Source organism: Passer domesticus, chromosome 33 (genome assembly GCF_036417665.1).
Source record: "Passer domesticus isolate bPasDom1 chromosome 33, bPasDom1.hap1, whole genome shotgun sequence".
Classification (NCBI taxonomy): Eukaryota; Metazoa; Chordata; class Aves; order Passeriformes; family Passeridae; genus Passer; species Passer domesticus.
The window spans coordinates 3,666,762-3,685,722 of NC_087506.1; the positions used below are offsets into that span (position 1 = coordinate 3,666,762).

The window sequence follows — 18,961 nt, forward strand, 5'->3', positions numbered from 1 at the left end:
AGAGGAATCAAGTGCACTGACACTCCTTTGCCTTGAGCATAACCCAGCCTGGACCAAACACACTGAAAGGTTTCCCCCTGTCTCCAAATGGCAGGTCCACTGTTTGACAACTCAGGTTGGTTTGGTGTCAAGGAATTTCCCTGAGAAATACTCAGTTTGTCTTCCTCTGTGCCTTTCCCTCAGCAGCCTTGGGGATGCTCCTATGTGAAGCCATCTGTCTCACAGAGTTTGAGACAACTTAAAACAGGATACTGTGCAATAAGTCGTCTCCTCTAAACTGTTGCAACAATCCCTTTCCTGCAATAGGAAATTATTACTAATAGATGAAAGTGGAAAAAAACCCCAACATTTTATTAACAAACAGATCCCCCTATGACACGTGTTACCAGGAGCCGGGATCTCTCTCAGGAAGAACAGGAGCTGTCATGGAGTAGTTCTAGCAGCTGATGAAAGCTCGGTGGCTTGTCTGGCATAAACTTTCTGCCAGTGGCAGAGCTCCATGGAACAGTCACAGCAGGTGAAGCAGCTGGGCTGGAGCCCCTCAGTGCCTTTTCTCCCTGGCATGGCTCAGCTCACAGACTCTTGGGCTGGGAGTGGGGCTGTTCCACTTCTGCCAGCACCATGTCCCTGGGCTTGGACAAACAGTTTTCTGCTAGGAGAGCCCTGCACTCTGTTCCACATCTCTTTCAAAAAGGCCCAAACCAGCTCCAAACACTCAGTCTACAGCAGCTTTTCACAATGCGCTGCAGAAATCCAGGACTGCTGCAAGTGTTGGAAGGCTCTTGTCTTGTTCCTGCCAGCAGAATTCTCTGTGATTTTATGCAATTTTATTCAGATGCAACAGGAGAACTGAGGTTTTTTCTTAAAATATTCCATAATGAGTAACAGGCCTCGGGAGCATGAGGTGCAGAACTGACATGTGAAAGCATGAGCATATCCTCCAAAGTGGTCAGTTTAATTGTCCATTTTATTACTCTTCTATTTACTCCACACTAATAAGGAAACGCAAGCTTTGCTTGGAGGCAAAGCAGGCATGGGATACACTAGGATCCCTCGCAGGCTCACCAGGGCTGGCAGTGACAAAGCAGACAGACTGCTTCACTGAGAACCACTACAGAGCTACATCCCTATGTGCTTTTAAGTAGCATGGTATTATTAAGAGCTCCTTTTCTGCATGAGATGCAAAAAGGAGGTCCCAAATGATCTTCATGCAAGCATGCAGTAAAGACCTGATCCTGCTATCCTAATGAGGCTTTTGCTTTGGCAATGACACCCTTCCCATTCATCTTTTGAGGCAGACACTTGCGGTCTTCCCCTACACCCTTGCAAGGCTGGCAGTTGCTGCTTCCCATTTCCTGTTCTTCCCTAGAGCCAGTACAGTGGCTGCTTTGAAACAAAAAGCCCTGAGATCTGGGTAGCTTGAAGGAGCATGAAATGCTAATTGAGTGTTCATGGTGGTCATACCCAGGTCTGCACTTCCCAGTGCTCTGAAGCAGCAGCAGGAGGACCGTGCATCATTCCTGTTGGTGGATGTTCATGTTTCTGGTGTGCAAGAGCAATGACTTGAGGAGGGACAAAAATGCCCCAATTCAAACAGTGGCTGTGCAAGGAGATGTGAAGTTTCACTGCCTTTTCTAGGATATTTTAGAAAGATCTAAGAGAATATTGTGGCATGGAGTAGGTACCTAATTTTGTCTCCAGAGAAATCCCCAAAGGCCACATTCACTCTGCTGGTGATGGCAACCCCAGCAGCTCACGGGCTAGTTTTCCCTGCAACATGCCACCCTGCCCTGGCTTTACTAGGCCAGGACTAGACCCATAGCTAAGCAAACACATGCAGCCAGGTGACATGGAATTTTTCTTTCAGAAGACCTAATTAACACAATCCCATGCCGTTTCTTCTGTAACATCAGAAGCTGGCAACCATGAGAACTTTGCTGGCAAAAGGTTACATTTTGCACTGGGCCTAGAAGTGTTTTTCCCTAAGGCAAAGCAAAGTGAAATGTGAAGTTCAAAAGCTTCAAATGCCTATAAAAGGAAACTGCGGAATAATTTCTGGAAAGGCAGCGTTGTCAATGATCATGCAGCCCACCCACAGCTGGAGCTGCATCCAGAATTGCTTCTTCCAGCTGTGCAGGAATTCATTTCAGTGGCAAACACTGTTCCATGATGAACAAATTGTCCCCTAGCTCTGGGCTGAATGGCACCCAGGCTGCAGTACAGATTTGAGGAACCTTTGTCACTTGTTATTGGCCTCCCAGTGCACTCATCCTTCTGCAAACAAGGTGCAAACAACACAGCTGGGCTGCTGTCCTGGGTAAATATACATACAGACGGTTTTTCCAAATCAGTGCATCTTTTCCCAGTGAAAGACACGAATTCTTCTTACCTATGAAATTGTGATTGAAGACACCTGTGAGCCAGATCTGTGTGAGACTGCAAAGGAGCAAAACTTTGGGGTTTGGACACACTTCTCTTTGTTTCTTTTCTCCGGCCTTTTCTGAGCACAGAACACACCTATGTAGAAAGCTTTTGACTATACAGGATCTTTTGGATCCATTGTCCCCCAAACAAGTCAACAGGTGGCCCTGTCATAATGCCAAGTAGCAAAGAGCAGCACAAATGACAGCAAGAAAACATGGCCAAAGAGGAAGAGGAGAGGCCCAGTGAGGAGGAAAGGATGTGGTGAGACACCGGCTCATTGAGTGAGCTGCACTCCCATAATCTCTAGGCTAGCAGGACCTGGTCTCACATTCTTCTCCTGGTTTATTTAAATTTGATTTATTTATTTACTTTTTTTCATCATCAGTATAAAATCTATACAATTAAAAATATGTAATCAAGATTTAAAGATACAATCAAAACACATTTATTCAAAACTACATCTAAGCATCAGAACATATATGCATCTGTAACTACGAAACCTAACACATAAATCCTATTCTTCAAACAATCTTCATACAGGCAGCAGCTTCTTCCTGAACTTGGAGAAAAGAGATCTCTGTACAGCAGGCAAGGACTTTGTGGGTAAGGCACCATGGGAATTGTCCAGAGGAACCTTCTCGGTAAGACTGTAACCAGTCCGATCTGCAAAATGGAGACACAAAGTTTAACAGGGGCCACAATGCAAACCTAAAGCAGCTAAAGCTCCATATCTCATGGGACAGACTTCCTGCAAACTTCTAAACAGCTGCACAGGGAAACATGCTCCTGCTGGCAGATACTTGAGGCAGGCCAAGGGAAAACCCTGGCCCACTTCCACAGGGCTGCCACAGGAGCACCCTGGCCTCTGGGCTGCCCTGGGACAGCAGGGAGCCCAGAGCCCTGTGCTCTCCAGCAATGGCTCAGCTGCACATGCACCTTCCTGCTCCTCTGCCTGCCCCACAGCTGAGCAGCCCTCCAGCTCCACGGGGCACTGGCAGCAGCACAGCTCATTGCAGGGCCACATGCAGGGCACAGCTGTTCATTGGCAATGTGCACAGGCTCGCTGGGCTGCCACAAGACCCTTCCTCCCACCAGAGATTGGCCCAGCTCCCCCTCACCTCTGTGTGAGGCTGAGCCATGATCAGCCTTCACCTTGTCCTCAGTCTGGAGTTGCTTCAGGCCCCCCATGCCATGACTAGGAAGGGCGATGGAGAGAGAGGGGGCAGGTGCACACCATTCCTTAGCATTTGGTCTCTTTTGGCACAGCTAACAAGGCAGATCTGGAGGTGTCCAACTCAGCACGTTGTCATCTCTCTGGAGAACATCATGCCTTCACCAGCCCAACATTTTGGAGAGGTTTTCCCGCACATGTGGAGGCTGGCTGGCAGCACATCTCTTCAGCTTGGTGCCCATCACCTTGTGGAGGGCAGAGGCAAGCTTGGTGGCCACAGCGCGGACATTGGCGCTTCGCACCGGCAGCGCCTTGTTCTCCAGGAAGGACCAGAGCACGGGCAGGGCGTCGTGCTGGACCACTTCAGGGCTCCTGGCATAAACCCACTCCACAAGCACTGCCGGGAGAGAGACACAGCTTCTCAACCATCAGCCTCAATGCAAACAGGGATCTACCTCTGCATTTGCTAATTGGAAGCCTTCTGGCTAAGATCAGCAAAATAGCACAGAGCCCCATGATCCACAAACGGGCAAAGCAGCTGATCATCCTGGAAACAGAACCACCAACCCCTCAGGACTAATTTATCCAACCACAGCCTTGTCCCTGTGGCAGACTTTGTCCCTTTACTAAATTATTTCACATTATCTTTCTGCATGAGCAATGAATGAAATGTCCAGTTGCTTTTTATTTCCATTAAGAAGTTGTCTAAACCCACACTGAAGATTCGGAAATGCACCGTGGACAGAAAATTGAGAGATTTCTAATAAAAGGGATGATTCCATTTTCATAACTTTGATGTCAAGTGCCAAACGTTTAATCTGGCTCTTCCCTTTGCTCAATGGCACACAGCAAAGGGCAGTATTAGAACACACCTCAAAACTCCTGCCCACCAGAGACGGCTGCTGCTTGACAGTTGGATTGGAAACATCAGTGACTAGCTGGTGTCTTTGGCAGAATGCTTCTGGGGCTTCCAACAAGCAGCTGTTACAAACCTCAGGGTGCCTTAGAGAATTATCCAGACCCCATTGCTGTGGCATTTGAGCATCTCCACATTTTAATGCCATTTCCCCTCCCAATCTTAATGGCATTTTTTCTTATAATGTCCACTGACGTAGGGGCATAGAAAGAGCAAAATGCTACACAGGGGACTGAAATTCATCCAAAACACGAGTGTTTTCTCATATTGTCTCTGAAATCTGCTCTCTGCTCATTTTCTGAACCAAACTATATCACAGACAAAAATTTACTACCAACAGGCTCCTTGCATGGCAGATTTGGCTGAAAGATCAAATCCTGAAAAGCTCTGGAGACCATTCTTATTTTCTGATCAGGCAAAATGTTATCTAGTAGCCATTTATTATTCTGTGGTGGAAGAGACTTTATTTTCTCTAAGCTTTTAATCCACTGGCAGTCATCAATATTAAAACAGCTCCTGAAAGTACCCAAACCCCAATTGTGCTAAGCAGGAAAAGGGTTATGGTACCCATTTTAACATGGGAATTCACTTGAGTTTAAATACAATTAAAGATATTGGTGACTATTGAAGGTAAGGAACAGCTGTCTCTTCCTACTAAATCTCAGAGAGAACATCTACTTTTTCTAAAGTAGTCCTAATTTATGTTTCATTCTTTTATTTGAAAAAGAGATCAAAAGATCTGTAAAACTAAATTCCCTGTTGCTGGAGATCTACTTTTTTCAAAGCTCTTTAAAAGGCCTTTGACATTCCCAATCGCTGAACATGCCCTTTTGAGATTCCTAATGGAGACACAAAGTGTATTAAACCTTGCATTCAAAGATGTTGGCCTAATTAGCAGTGGCTTTAGCCCCAGATAAAGCAAGACTATCAATCGTCTGCTCTAGTATATATTGGGATTATAATTTTCCCATTCTTTGGCTATTGCTGACATAGCAAGCCCCTCTGAGGAATCAATTATCAGCTGCATTTGTAACATTTTGGACAGTGCTGACACAGGCAGACACTGTTTGCACACCCTGAAATGCTCAGTCCAGCGCCACTTTGACAGCACAGGCAGGGAGCCTCAGCACTCTGCTTCTGCCCCTCTGCCCCCAAAGGCTGCCTTGCACTAAATCCCTGCCTCTAATACGTCTGTTGAGTTTTGACATAAGCTGTGACCCCAGGCTCTGCACAGTTCAGCCTCAAAGCTTTCCAAGAGAAAAACAAGAGTTCTGTGAGGACAAAACAAACTGGTCCCCTGAAACAGCATTTGCCACCATTTTCCCGAAAAGATGACAGATGTCCCTGAGCTTCTAAGAGAGGGGCCAGCTGGGGTATTTTGAGCCCCTCCCTTTCCTGGAGCTGGGTTCTGAGATGCCCCAGTGGGAGCTCAGCCCCGAGGCCGAGCTCTGCCCCATCTCAGATGCTGCACAGCTCTGCAGCAGCCAGGGAAACCTGCCAAATACACCTGCCTTGGGCACTGGGCAGGAGGGACAAGCTCAGCACCTCCTGGTTTGGAGGAGCTACTCTGCTGTCTGTTCACAGGCATTGCCTGTAAATACTCCCTGGGAAGACCTCTTGGCCTAGAAGGGGAGGCCATACCTGTGATACACTCCGTGACATCCAGCAGAGCTTGGCCACTCAGGTGATTCCACTGGTAGCTGAACTCCTTCAGCAGTGACACTTTATCTACAAGTGAAACACATGTTTCTGCTCACTTTTCTGAGGCCATAGGAGAAAGGACAGTGCAGAGGGAAAGGGCAGGGGCAACCCCATTCTATAAAATAAAGTACATTTCTACTGATTCTTGAATCCTTTTCTTCATTCCTTCCAGCCTGCTTGGCAGGGTTTTAAATTGCAAAAGAAAAGCTCTCCTTTCACATTTGTAAATGCAAAGTTGTCTGCTGTATCAGGAGCTATGTTAAAACATTGCCCATCAGGGACATCAAGAGTTCAGTCACATGTAAGTAGTGAAATGGTTTTGCATCCCAGAGCAAAAAGGAAGAACCCCATACTTGGGACACAGAAAGGCACCGAGTCAGGTAGTTCCTGAGTTCACAGAGCAGCTGAGGAGGAGAAAGTGGCAACTCCCCTTGAAGACCTGCCTCTTCAACACTCCTATTTTCAGGCACATTTCCCCAGTGTGGCATTTTCAGAGCTGACATAAATCTGTGTGGCAAAGTAATTTAGAGCAGCCTTTGCCTATGTAGTTAACTGCTGTAGACATCTTGCCCCATGCAAAACAACATGTGGAACAAGGCACCATTGACAGCTGGGTTTATACCTATTTGTTATAAAGAAATGAACTTGGGGAATCCTAAGTTCCCCTTTGAAAATAGAAGACAAAGAAGAAAAGGGGTAAATAGGCAGCTAATGCCTATCATGTAGAGCATTCCCGGTGGCTGCTCTGCAGGAGCTCTGATGGGTCACTCTCCCTTCATGCCAAGAGCAAAGCTATTCATTTTGGGAAGTCAAACGGGACCCAATCAAACTCCAAACCCCCTTTGCCTCTGAACTGCAGCAAAGCTGTAGTCTGGGACTTGCTCTTCAGACAGGCAGCACAGAGCCAAGGGCTCCTGGGACTTTTGGGAAATGCTGATCACGTTCAAGCCTGTTGGGGGACTGGTGCATAAGGACTGCACCTGCACAGCTTCTGGGGGATGCCAGCTGGAGCTTTCCACAGACAACAGCAGCTATCAAGGCACTCAGCACTCTCTTGTGTCGGAGAGACAGAGACACAGGTGAGGAGAGTCCATGCCAGGGCTCAGCCTTACCTAAATGAGCAATGGAATCTTCCAGCGCTTTCACAGCTGCAGCACGAACCCTGGGGTCCTTGGAGTTCAGGTTCTTGGTTATTCCTTCCACCAAACCAATGATCACCGGGTTCAAGGCATCTTTCAGGACGCCTGTGATTTCAGCCAGCACGTCCAGCGCCTTCTGCTTCACTTTCTTGTGGCTGTCAGATATTCTCAGGACAAAATATTCAAAAATCTGTGAAGAGAACAAACAACATGAAAGCTGAATTCACATGTCCTTGTTTGAAGAGTGGATGTAGCAGTCAGCAATGTAAAAGATGAGAGTGATCCTTTCTGTCAGGTCAGCACTTGCTTGCACAATTTCACTGTTTTCCTGTGGGCCACTCACTGGAATGGTGGCGCAACCTCATGCTGCTAGAAAGATTTTCTTCTGTTTTTAAGAGGTTTGGTTGGGGACAGAATAGTTCCTATGGTATTTCTCTCCATCTATAAATCATTAAATCCATTCAATTTATTCATGCTAAAGACTACCTTTGCTTTAGAAGTATGGAAGCAGATGTTTGCAATGCCTGGTTTTCTATACAGTTGCCTCAAGTACTGAGGGCAATTAGGATTTTGCCAAAACTATGGCTGGAGGAGATCTAAGTTTTCTTTTGTTTGTCTCAGCGGCAGTATCTGGAGAAGTGCAGGGCTCTGATCAACTCTTCCAGGATGCAGACCATTTCTCTAAGCAACAGGTAGACTTCTGGAATTTAATGAGCTGTACAACCCTCACTAGAGCAGGTTCAGTCCCTTGACAGACACATCATCAGGCACCTTTTCTTGGAGAAAGGGGAAAAGCAGCTACTGGGAGGAGAAGGCAGAGATGAGTCCTTAGCTGTTTTCCTCCTTTTCCAAACAGAAAAAAAGACCCCTCAAGAAGGGTGAGAACTGTCTTTACCAAGAGGAATAGGAACAAGGATGGAAATGAGAGCCAGAGTTGTGCCTGTGCAAGACTAGATGGAGTATATGGAAGTATTCTTAAAAAAAACCCTGGGTTTAAACCAACCCAGTCTGATCTTCTCTTCCCTAGGTAAACCCATTTTTGGTCTAGAGAATAATTGCCATGCTTTCAGTGGCTGGATTGCCTTCACTTAACCCAGCTGGGAGTAGGAGAGAGCAGCAGTCACACCAGCAGAAAATTCTGTCATCATCGATGAACAGCATCAATAGGCAGCTGCCAGACGTATACAGCTGGACTGAAATAACTTGTCCTGAAGCCTGGACCTGAATTAAATTTGCCTGGGTAAGAGGGACCAGCATGTCCCAAACAGCCAGGATGGAGTGCCAAGACACACTGAATTAACTTTACTGCTACAGGCTTAGGAAAGGAGCTAAAGGAAAGGAGCAATGAAGATACACTACATACTTGGACAATGTTAGTGGAGATGAGCTGGGGGCTGGTTTTGCACAAGTCTTGGAGGAGTGACACTCCTTCCATGCGCGTCTGAAACCCCTTGGCTTCCAGGAGATTGTAAAGCTTCTGGAGCAGCTCTGTTTCTTCCTCAACTGGAGGTAACGTGACCTGGGCTTGTGCACGGTGTAGGAGGCATCCATCAGAGGTAGATTTCACCCTGGAAAATAAAACCAAATGAGGACCTGTTGGTGATAATACCTTCAGTAAATTGTGAGAAAAACATCTTCAGTAGCTTTTCTAATTATGTGATTTCAAGCTGGAAAGTCATGAGGCTCTGAAAAACAATGTGGACCTAATGACAATCATTTTGGGAGACAATCTGCAAGGAACATTCTTGCCAGTGCTCACTCAGGAAAAGCAAGGATGAGATGCATCTGATCTATCTTCAGATGGCTGCCAAGGCACACAGGTCACATTGCTTTGTGGAGAAAGAGACACACTACTTCCAAGTTTAAGTGGCTCCTCATATGGGATGTTTGTGTCTCATAATAAGGAAACTCATCACTCTGGAGAAGTGTCTCTACAACCAGGCATGACAATCTGCAAAAATAGCTCAGGTGCACCTGAACAGATGAACAGGGTCATATGTGAAGGATTCAGAAAATCAGTCACAGAGATAAAAACAGAAGCCAGACACCCCAGAACTATGCTCACATTTCATTTGCTTCCCTAGAGACTAGATCCACAGCTTAACAACCCCACTGGGAACAATTCTCCTGGATCAACCTGTCTCTTCCATGAGCATGGAAAGATGCTAGCTATGCTACTGAGGCATGTGGTCACTTTCCTGCCACTGCTGAGCGTGACAGAGCTAAATAAATCCCCTCTGTGATCAGAGGAGAACAGGTACAAGTAGCTCTGCAACTGCCATGAAGAGACAGCAAGGACCAAATTCCTGTCTTAAATGCTGATTGCAGCACAGGATGAAATAAACCATACATGCTGTCTCCATCAAGCAAATCATATGAAGGACAGGAATATCAAGACAAAAAGTACACATTGAGACACCTGTTGTTTGAAGTTGATCAGGAATTGCATTGCTACTTACTACTCAAACTTGATACTGTTTCAGGGTAAGAAAACCATGATTCAGCCAGGCCAAACCACATGCATGAGAACTGCATCTTTGTGGAATGGCATCCTGCTTCTAGACTGGGACTTCTCATCAAAACACCCATGTGGAAAAGACTCCACTCAGATGAAAAAAAAGCCCTGGTTGAATTTCCTTGTCCCAAGTCAGGCAGCAGAAACTTGGCCCTGTCATAGCCTCCATACCACTGCCCTTGCCACTGCACTGGATCGTCTGAGCTGCAACCAATGGGGTCTTTTTGTCTCCCAATTTTTGTGAAAACCCCTCCAGAGAAGTTGTGTTCAGTGTAATGCAGAAGTGGACATTTTTTTATCATAGAGCATTTGTAGGAAAGAGAACAATCTGTGTCACTGGCCATCTCTGCCAGAAAGATTTTCCTGAGGAAGAGACATGTAAAGCTTGTCATGTGCTTTGTCACATCTGAATAAAGTGCTCAGTACCGTTTGCTAGAAGACAATGTGGCCTGGGGCTTCTTGGAGCCATCGTTCCTCTTCTTCACCAGCTCCTTGACAGATGGGCGTTCAGCCTTCTGGTTTTCCATCCCCTACAAAGACATAGAGAAACCCCATCAATCTTTAGAGTATAAAATAGGAAATTCCCTGCTTAAAACACAAGTTAGAACCAGGATCACTGCTACCAAGGCTTAGGGAAACATTTCCTAACTTACAGATGGAAACAGCCCAGGGATTCAGTGATGCCAACTCTTTGTTTTCAATAGCCCAAGGCAGGTTATGGGTGCTACCAGACTGAGCAGCAGTCTAAAATCCCAAATTCATTAGTCTTGAGCATAAATGGGAATAATGCAAACTGGCAGGCAACGAGTGTTCGTAAACAACAGAAGCAACAGAAAAAAATGGACTCTCTGGGGATTGGCCCATTGTGTTGGAAGGATTTGGTTCAACACTCACTCTCCCTGTGCCTGAAGAAAGGCATGCTCCCTTCTGTAATGTCGATAAAAAAAATAAAATCCCCGCCCCCCCCCAAAAAAAAAAAAAAAAAAAACAAAAACAAAGGGGTTTCCACTGGATGCTGCTGAATTCACCAAGATTTTTCCAGTTCCACAGAGCTTGACAGCAGGGCAGTATTCCCAAAAGACTGTAACTGTAGTGACTAGGATTGACTTGGCCATCTTTTGTAAATTTGGAAATTTTTAGTACTACTACTTCCAGTATCTTTTGCAAAGACTCTGTTCTCTTCAGAAGCACTATTCTCACTTAATTGCTTTACTGGGCAGAGGAGGGAGAGCATGGTGGGGCCTTACACTTAAATGTAAACCCATTTGCTCTCTTTCCCTTTCTTCTTTGTGAATGATATTGAAAATATTCCAAACCCCACTTTTTCCCTAATAACATCAATTTCTTTGTGGTTTGCAGATGAACAGGCTGAGGATTAACATCTCATTCCCAGGAGAAAAATGATTCAGTAGAAGAGGAATGAGATCAAGACAGATTGGGGATGTTTGATCTCATATTAGCAGTGGCAATACTTGCACAAAGGAGACATTTCTCCTGCCAAGCACTTACTTTCTTCTGCATTCTTGTCAGAATATCTTCCAGGTCATGGGTGGAAAGAGATCGCTCTAAAAGCATTTTAAATTTTTGATGATTGAGCAACATCTTCACCATCTCCTGTCCATAATGCCTAAGGGAGGGAGGGAGGGAGGAAAGGAAAGAAAAGTGAACAAACAAAGGAAGAGTGTGAACAGAAGAGGCTTATACCTTAAATTCATCATGTGCAATCCTTGCACAAGAAGGCATTACCTACTCAGCAAAGAAGGAGATTTACCTCCACTTGACACTGCACAGTGCTGTCAGATGAACACAGGAGGCAAGAGGAGAATGTGGGGCAACAGAAAAATACCATTTCACTCTGAAACTGTGGGTGTGCTCCTGTGGGATCAAAGGATCCCAGAGAACAAGCAAAACACATCTGATTTGTTGTCAGAGCCTATTAGCAGTGTCTTGCTGCCATTGCACAATAATTTGCCTTTCTTTAACTGGCAGGGAAGCCAGGACAAAACACCTCATGCATCCTATTGATTATTCTATACTATATGTATGCACAGGGGCAGCTAGTTGCTCTGGTGTTCTTGGCAGCTATTAATGGGAATTTCATCATCAGAGTAAGGGAACTTTGGTGGTTTGGGTTGATTTTGCCACTGGGAAACCACAGTTTTCTTCAAGAAGAAATTTGGAGGTCACTGAGCCACAGATAACAGCATTCTAGAAATCTGCAGACCAAGTTCAGAAAGACTGAATATGTTGGCTAAAGACCCCTGAAATATTTATAGGAATGTATTAAATTAATGATAAACAAATGTTTGGGATCCTTCAGTAATTAATATTAGCCAACACTTTGGCTTTGTGTTGTGCACCTAAAGACAATCAAAACTGTTGGACTGGCTCATCTGAGCTCTTTTGATCTCAGTAAAGAATCCTTCAAGCCACAGGAAGTTGGCAATGCTCATTTCTGCTGGCCAACCTCAGGTTACCCAGTACAGTCATTTGCCCAGGCAAGCCAGAGCAGTGGTCAAAGCACCAAGGCTGACAGAGCTCCAGAAGCCTTTGGACAATGCTCTCAAGCACATGCAGTGACTCTTGGGGCCACTGCATATGACCAGGAGTGTGACTGGATGACCCTGATGGGTCCCTTCCAACTCAGCATATTCCATGCTTCTATGACCCTTATTCACACAGTGAGGGAACTTCATATTTCCTTCAGTTTCTACTCTTGTGGGGTTTTACCTTTATAGCCAGGCACAAAAGGCTTTTCCTGTTTTAGGAGGTGAAATGAAGATCATTACCTTGTGTCCTGGTGACAGTCCTGAGCAAGCTTCCCTGCCACGTGTGCCAGCCTCTCAGCCCTGGCTGTGCCTGCCAGCTTTGTGACTCCAATTCTCTCCATCAGGGACAGGAGGAGCTCGGCCCCACACTTCCGCACCTGGGCGTGGCGGCTCCTGGGAAGGAGAGAGCAAACCCTGGGGCACAGGGAGAAGGAGCAGCAGCAGCACAGGCCTTGGCCAGAGCCTGCTCCCTGTCCTTGCTGGGGGAAGGAGGCCCGGCTTCTCCCTGCAACTTTAGACACCGCTAGAAGGTTCTGTCCTCAGGTAAACACAAAGCTAGCATTGTACAGAAGGACTGCCTGCAAGGCAGAGGGAGGAATTCAGTCTCCCTGCACTCTCTGATACCCAGCTCCTTTCACAGTATTTACTCTGAGAAAGATTAAGGAAATAGATTACATATGAATGATTTAGAAATTAAAGACACTTCATGCTGACCCATCAGAGGGCACCCAGTACACAGAGCTGCAGCGGGATTGAGGCTCTTTCCACCCATGATCCCCAAATCTGCAGACCTTTGGAAAAAAACAAATGCAGGGAAAACATGTTGTGGGCCATGAAGTTGCAGAATATCCAGCAATGCAGCCTGTTTCTTCTGTGAGGCTTGGCAATGGATACATCTGAATGTTTTACCCTATTCCAAAGCTGAGGAAAGGAGGGACAGGCAGTTTAGCCAGGCTGTCCTGTTCTAGAGAGTGTCTCTTGGGAACTACCAGGCCCAGCACCAACATTTAAGGCAGCATGTGCTTCAACTGTTCCATGGCAGTCAGGCTGTGAAGGTGCCTTTAAAGTGATTCATCATCCCAAGGCTAACATGAAACATGAGTTTGAATAGAAAGTAGAGTTCTATGGCCAGGACAGTCATACAAGACTCCTTTTGGCAGGAGCTGCACCTGCTGTGCAGGCTGTGCCACACCCAGCAGATTGTCCCCCATGTGCTCCACACCCCAGCAAGTACCCTCCTCCTTTCTCAAGCTAATAGCATCATGAGGAGACATGGCTTTCCCAGGGCCCCTGTGGTTAGTGCTGTGAAATACCAAACACCACTCACAGCTGCAATTGCAATTGTCCCTCTTGCCACAAAAGCACAAGGCTCTATCCTCAGGCTTTGCAGGCACTTTCACTTCCCCACCAGTCACCACAGCTAGGAAAATCTGACAGCCTGGGAGAACTCCAGGAAGCAGCAGGAAGCTGAGTCAGAGGACCTTTCATTTGGGTATCAGGAAAAAGGTTTTTCACCCTGAGGGTGGTTGGGCACTGGAACAGGCTCCCAGGGCAGTGGTCACAGCACCAAGCCTGACAGAGTTGAAGAAACATTTGGACAACAATCTCAGGCACTTGGTGTGACCCTTGGGTTGTTCTGTGCAAGGCCAGGAGTGGACTCAATGGTCCTGATGGGCCCCTTCCAACTCCCCATATTCTAAAGTTCTGGGATTCTGAGAACTAATAGGCTGCAGGAGGGCAGAAACAGGTGACAAGAAGAGAGAAATGATGTTGATTGGAGAATGAAGTCACTGAGTTCACAGAAGATGCAGCATACAGGACCCTTCCCTCCCACCATTCCCATTCTCTGTCTCATCCCTTCTCCCTCCCACACACTAGAAGGTGAAGAATGTCACTAAAAGAAGAACAACCTACTTGACTCCCATGTCCATGAGAGCAGTCATTGCTCGTGCAGGAGTCACATTCTCCACCATGATCCCCAGGGTCTGACTGGCTGCTTTCTGAACAAATTCTGGGGAGTTGGACACCATCTGCAGAAGGACCCGAGCAACCTCATCCACCTCAGAGTCCATGTTCTTCTTCAAGGTCACAAAGAGCTCTCCCAGAGTGACAATTGCGGAGTAGGACACCTTGGAACGGAGGTTGGCCACCTGGACAAGTCATGAGGGGAAACATAAGAATCACCTTGAAAAGAAAACCAGTTGCCTTCAACAGAAGTCCCAGAAAATGACAACACATCCCACTGTGTCCAGAGAAACATCAAAGTACAGTAAGAGCAGGAGAGCACAAGCACAGAAAGGCTTTTACTCTGGCACCAATTTCTGGTCTCACACCTGCTTACTGCAGGCCTAAAAAATATATTTCATTAAAGTGTTCTACTTAACCCTTCTAAAATGACCACAGCTTTGATTTTAAGCCCTTTGACTAGAAAACTGAAGCAAGGGCTGCTTTCAAATCATAAAAGCACAAATCATAAAGATAGAAGAGTCAGGTGCTCCTGTTCAAAAAACAACACCAGCAGCTGAAGCACTCAGCCAGGAAACAGAAAACACAGGCACACACCCAGAGACCAATTTGCAGTGTTGAATTACAGCTTGGGCAGAGACTGGGACTCTGGCAAATAACCTCATTAGTGTCTCAGTTTCTGCATTTGCACATTGCATTATAAATGCACCACACTCAAAGACAAGTGTCAGATACCCAACTTACCAGTAAATACAGCTACATGTACCCACAGATCCTACAGATAGCTGACAGAAATTAGAAATAGAAGGTCTAAAAGCAGAAATGAAGGCAGACCCTGAGCACACATGGAGATGAACAAGCAGATACCTACTCTACACACCATGTATGAAGTATGTGGGACAATTCAGAACAATGTTCTCACCTCGTTGGTAACTGCCAAGCAAATGTCATGAAGTCTGGAAAGCAGGACCTCTGAATGGGACCCAGCCAGGTGTTTGATGTTGTAGAGTCCCTCCTCCTTCAGCTCCCTGAAAGGCAGAAGATTATTTTTTTCTCTCCACCAAGGCAGCACCCTCTGAGATTATCAGGCTGGCAGCTCAGTCAAACAATGGGAGGTGCTTTTCAAGGAGTACTTAATTTAGTTGTGGAAAAGGTTGCCACAGGATGATGTGGCTGTCAAAAGCCTACACAAATCCAAGAGGTGAATAGAGGGGTTTCAGAGTGGCCATTTAAGCAGACAGCCTTTCTGAAATCTCTGGCACATGATGCCCCCCTGGCACTGCTTCCTAGAAGCTGTAGACCAGACCAAACTGCTGTTTCTTGTCACCTCCCTGTGCCTGTCCCTGAGACACAGTCCCACCGAGCTGTTATTGGGGCATTTTCCTTTTTTGTCAGCCCCAGCAGGCAGTTCAGCACTGAGAGTCTGCACTGGCACTCTGGAGCTGAGTTTCCCCTCTGCCATCTAGGCCTCTCTGTCACCCCCTCCACTCCACCTCACACATTCCTCAAAAAAGCAGCAGGATGTCCCAGAAGATTCCACCCCTGAGCAAGAACTGTTGAAACTCTGGCTTTTCCCAAAACCCCCTACCTAAAACAACCCCCACAACAGCAACATGTTATTTAAAAGGTGCAAACAACTCTGTCTCTCAGCACTTTGTGCAGGGCCTCAGCTACAGGCAGGAATGTGAGGCATCAGGGCTGCAGCACAGGGCTGGCGACTGATCCCACTGGCACCCCTGAGCGTCATCCGGATCCCCCACACCTGCAGAAGCTCTCTGCACCTCACAGGACACCCAAGAGAAATAGGAAAGAGAAAGCAGAAGAGAAAGGACAAAACAAAGGTGACTGCACAAGGAGATGCATTGTGGCAGATTTTTCATGCTCATCCCAGTGCGAATGGAGTCCTTACCCCTGTGTGAATGAAGCATCTACCAGGGAGAGATCAAAAGGACATTAAAAAGGAAACCAATATCACCTAACATTTGTAGGGTTATCACCTCTGGGCCTCCTTCTGCCTGTGTATAATTTTGGGACACATGGTGAGTGTTGACAAAACATCTCAGGCCCATATGAAGCAGTAAGAAGGAAAAAGTTGAATTCCAAAAGTGCAAGATTCCTAGAGGATTTCATTTCTTTTTCCTTCTCTTCTGCCATGAGCCCTTCAGGAGTAATGGCAGGCTGAGGGACTGGACAGCACAACTCCCTGGAGGAACTCCCTGGAGCTGCTTCTGGGACTCCCATGCAGGAGGTCACAGGGAGACGCTGTCACCTGCCATTGCTGTCAGCAGTGGGGGCAGAGAGGAATCTTACTCAGTCCCACTGGGCCAGTGGCCCAAGGCACCCAAATCTCTACACTCAAAACTTCTGCCATCCCCTCAAGGTTTCCTTTGCAGCTCCATGGAACAACAGGCAAAGCGAGGAAACAGCACGGAGCTGCTGCAGCTGGAGCAGTGCTGCAGAGCAAGGCCAAGAAAAGGCTGCTCTCAAATCTTTATCCTCTCACTGCTCTGGTTTCACAAGTGCCCTTTGTCCACTCTGGGCTCTCGGGGGCTCAGAGGTACTAGCAAGACATGATTCTAACCTACGTTAATGCCAAGAGGGACACAGAGTGAACAAGGCCTTTCTTACCAGTCATCGCTGCCGAGCAAGGAGAGTGCCTCCAGCAAGGAGTGCTGTGGGTCTGGAGAGGCTCTGTCCTTCTGCCCATGCCCACGGAGCGGCTCCTCTCGGCGCGGGGCACCAGTGGCCGTCTGCGAGGTCACTGCAAGGAGAGGGTCGGCCATGGGCGCTGCAGCCCGGGCAAGGCACCCCGCCATGGAGCGGCCTGCAGCCCCATCTCCCAGCCAGGGTTCCCTGTGGTGCCAGCTGGCACTGGCTCAGAGACTTCCCTGCTCTCTGGCTCCTGGGGCTCCTTGCTTTCTCCCAGCCCCCCAGCTGGGCACAGCTCCAGGCTAAACCTGACAATTGCCCCGCAGCCCCAGCTCCCCAGGGCCACAGGTACCACGGCCAGCGGCAGGTTCCTGCGGCCGCAGAGCTCCCGCTCCCTGCCAGACAGCGCTGAGCAGCAGCACTCGCTGCCCAGGAGGGAACCCCTCAGTGCCCCTCTTGTCTCAGCACCCTGATTTCCCCAGCCCTGAGGACAGGGGCACTCTGCAGCTCCCTGAGGAGAGACCTGCAGCTGCCTGGAGACAGCACCAAGCCAAGCCTGAAAAGGCCAGCCCTGCTGGGCCCGGCTCAATCCCCACGGAGCAGCTACCAGGGAACAGCCATACCTGACCCTTCCCACCTGACAGCGCCTCTGTTCCCACGGACTGCAAATATTCTAGACAGCAGGCAGCTGAGTGCACATACATTTTAGTATCCGTACTATTGGGAAGGGAGTACTTTATGGATGTTGTTCTTTCCAAACATCATCAATCTGTACTCTTTCAGAGGTGCACACTGCCTGTATTTCAAAGATGCTGAGGTGAAATTTGTCATCTAATGGATGTGTTTGCAAACTCAGCAGGTTCTAAGCTTTCTCTTGTGGAAAAATATACTTTCCAGACTAGACAGTTGATTAAAAAGGTTTCCAAATGCACTCTGAGGATAAAAATATGCAAATACAGATCCGCTTTGTTGGCAGACACACTCTCTTGTTGATCAGTTGACCTGGGTTTGCCTTAATTAAATTTTATGGTAAGGAAAAAAACTTACAGGGTATGAAGAAAATCAGATGATAAATGCATTTCTTAGGAAACCCATTTGTCATCAAAAGCACTGTCAATCAAAAATTTCATGTTGTGCACTAAAAAGCTCCTTTTCTAATGTGTAGATGAAAGCATTTGAGCTGTCTACAATGATGGAGTATAAATATTGCACAGAATCTTGATGAACTGCCCTAGACTTTATAGGGTTTTTGTGCTACCTTGCATGCTCTCACAAAGTATGGAGGAACCATAACAAGAAAAATATTCAGACAGGAGCTAATCTGGATGTCACTGAGGTACCCCAGCCACTGACACCAGTGATGTCACTGCAGAAGTCTGTAGACATACACATCTGGATTCAGTATGAATGGAGAGCCACCTCAGCCTAGCTCTGGTCAATTCTGAACATGGAAGTAGCATCACTAGAAAACAGCATTGAAGTATCACTCCTAGCTGCCATCTTCTTATCTCACCCTGCTTGGGATCACAGCACAGGCAGGCTGCCCACAAAGGAGAGACAGGAGCCACTAGGGACTGTCTGCTGTGTATTTCCTGCAGGCAGCAAACAGCCTGGGAGCAGCAGGCAGCCCCTCCTGGTGTCATCGGCTGCACACGGCCGCTGTATTTGCTGGGTGACACAGGAGGCACTGCTTGTTCCCTCTTGGCACTGCAGGCTGTGGGATGGCAGCAACGAGGAGCCTTCGGGCACTTCTGGGAGCAGCAGCAGCACGACTGCACCAAGCTGCTGACTGCCCTGCAGAGACAGCCCTTGCTGGGATAGCAGAAAAGCTGGCTGCAGAACTGGACAGCAGCACAGGCAGAGGGCCAGATGGTGAGTGAACAACTGATGGTGGTGGTTCTCGCAGGTGCACGGTGAGCACACCCTGGCAGA

At 47.3% G+C, this 18,961-nt stretch overlaps 1 protein-coding gene across 1 annotated transcript; it reads right to left on the bottom strand.

The window, feature by feature from the left end:
• Positions 1-5,969: 5,969 nt before the first annotated feature.
• LOC135288481 (TOG array regulator of axonemal microtubules protein 2-like) lies at positions 5,970-17,196 on the bottom strand. The gene is made up of 10 exons (XM_064401869.1): positions 17,009-17,196; positions 15,303-15,408; positions 14,330-14,565; positions 12,656-12,808; positions 11,376-11,493; positions 10,293-10,396; positions 8,715-8,919; positions 7,325-7,541; positions 6,153-6,239; positions 5,970-5,986 (listed from the first exon to the last, which is right to left on the bottom strand). Exons 1-10 carry the CDS (start codon positions 17,194-17,196, stop codon positions 5,970-5,972), a joined length of 1,431 nt encoding a protein of 476 aa, XP_064257939.1.
• Positions 17,197-18,961: the final 1,765 nt, after the last annotated feature.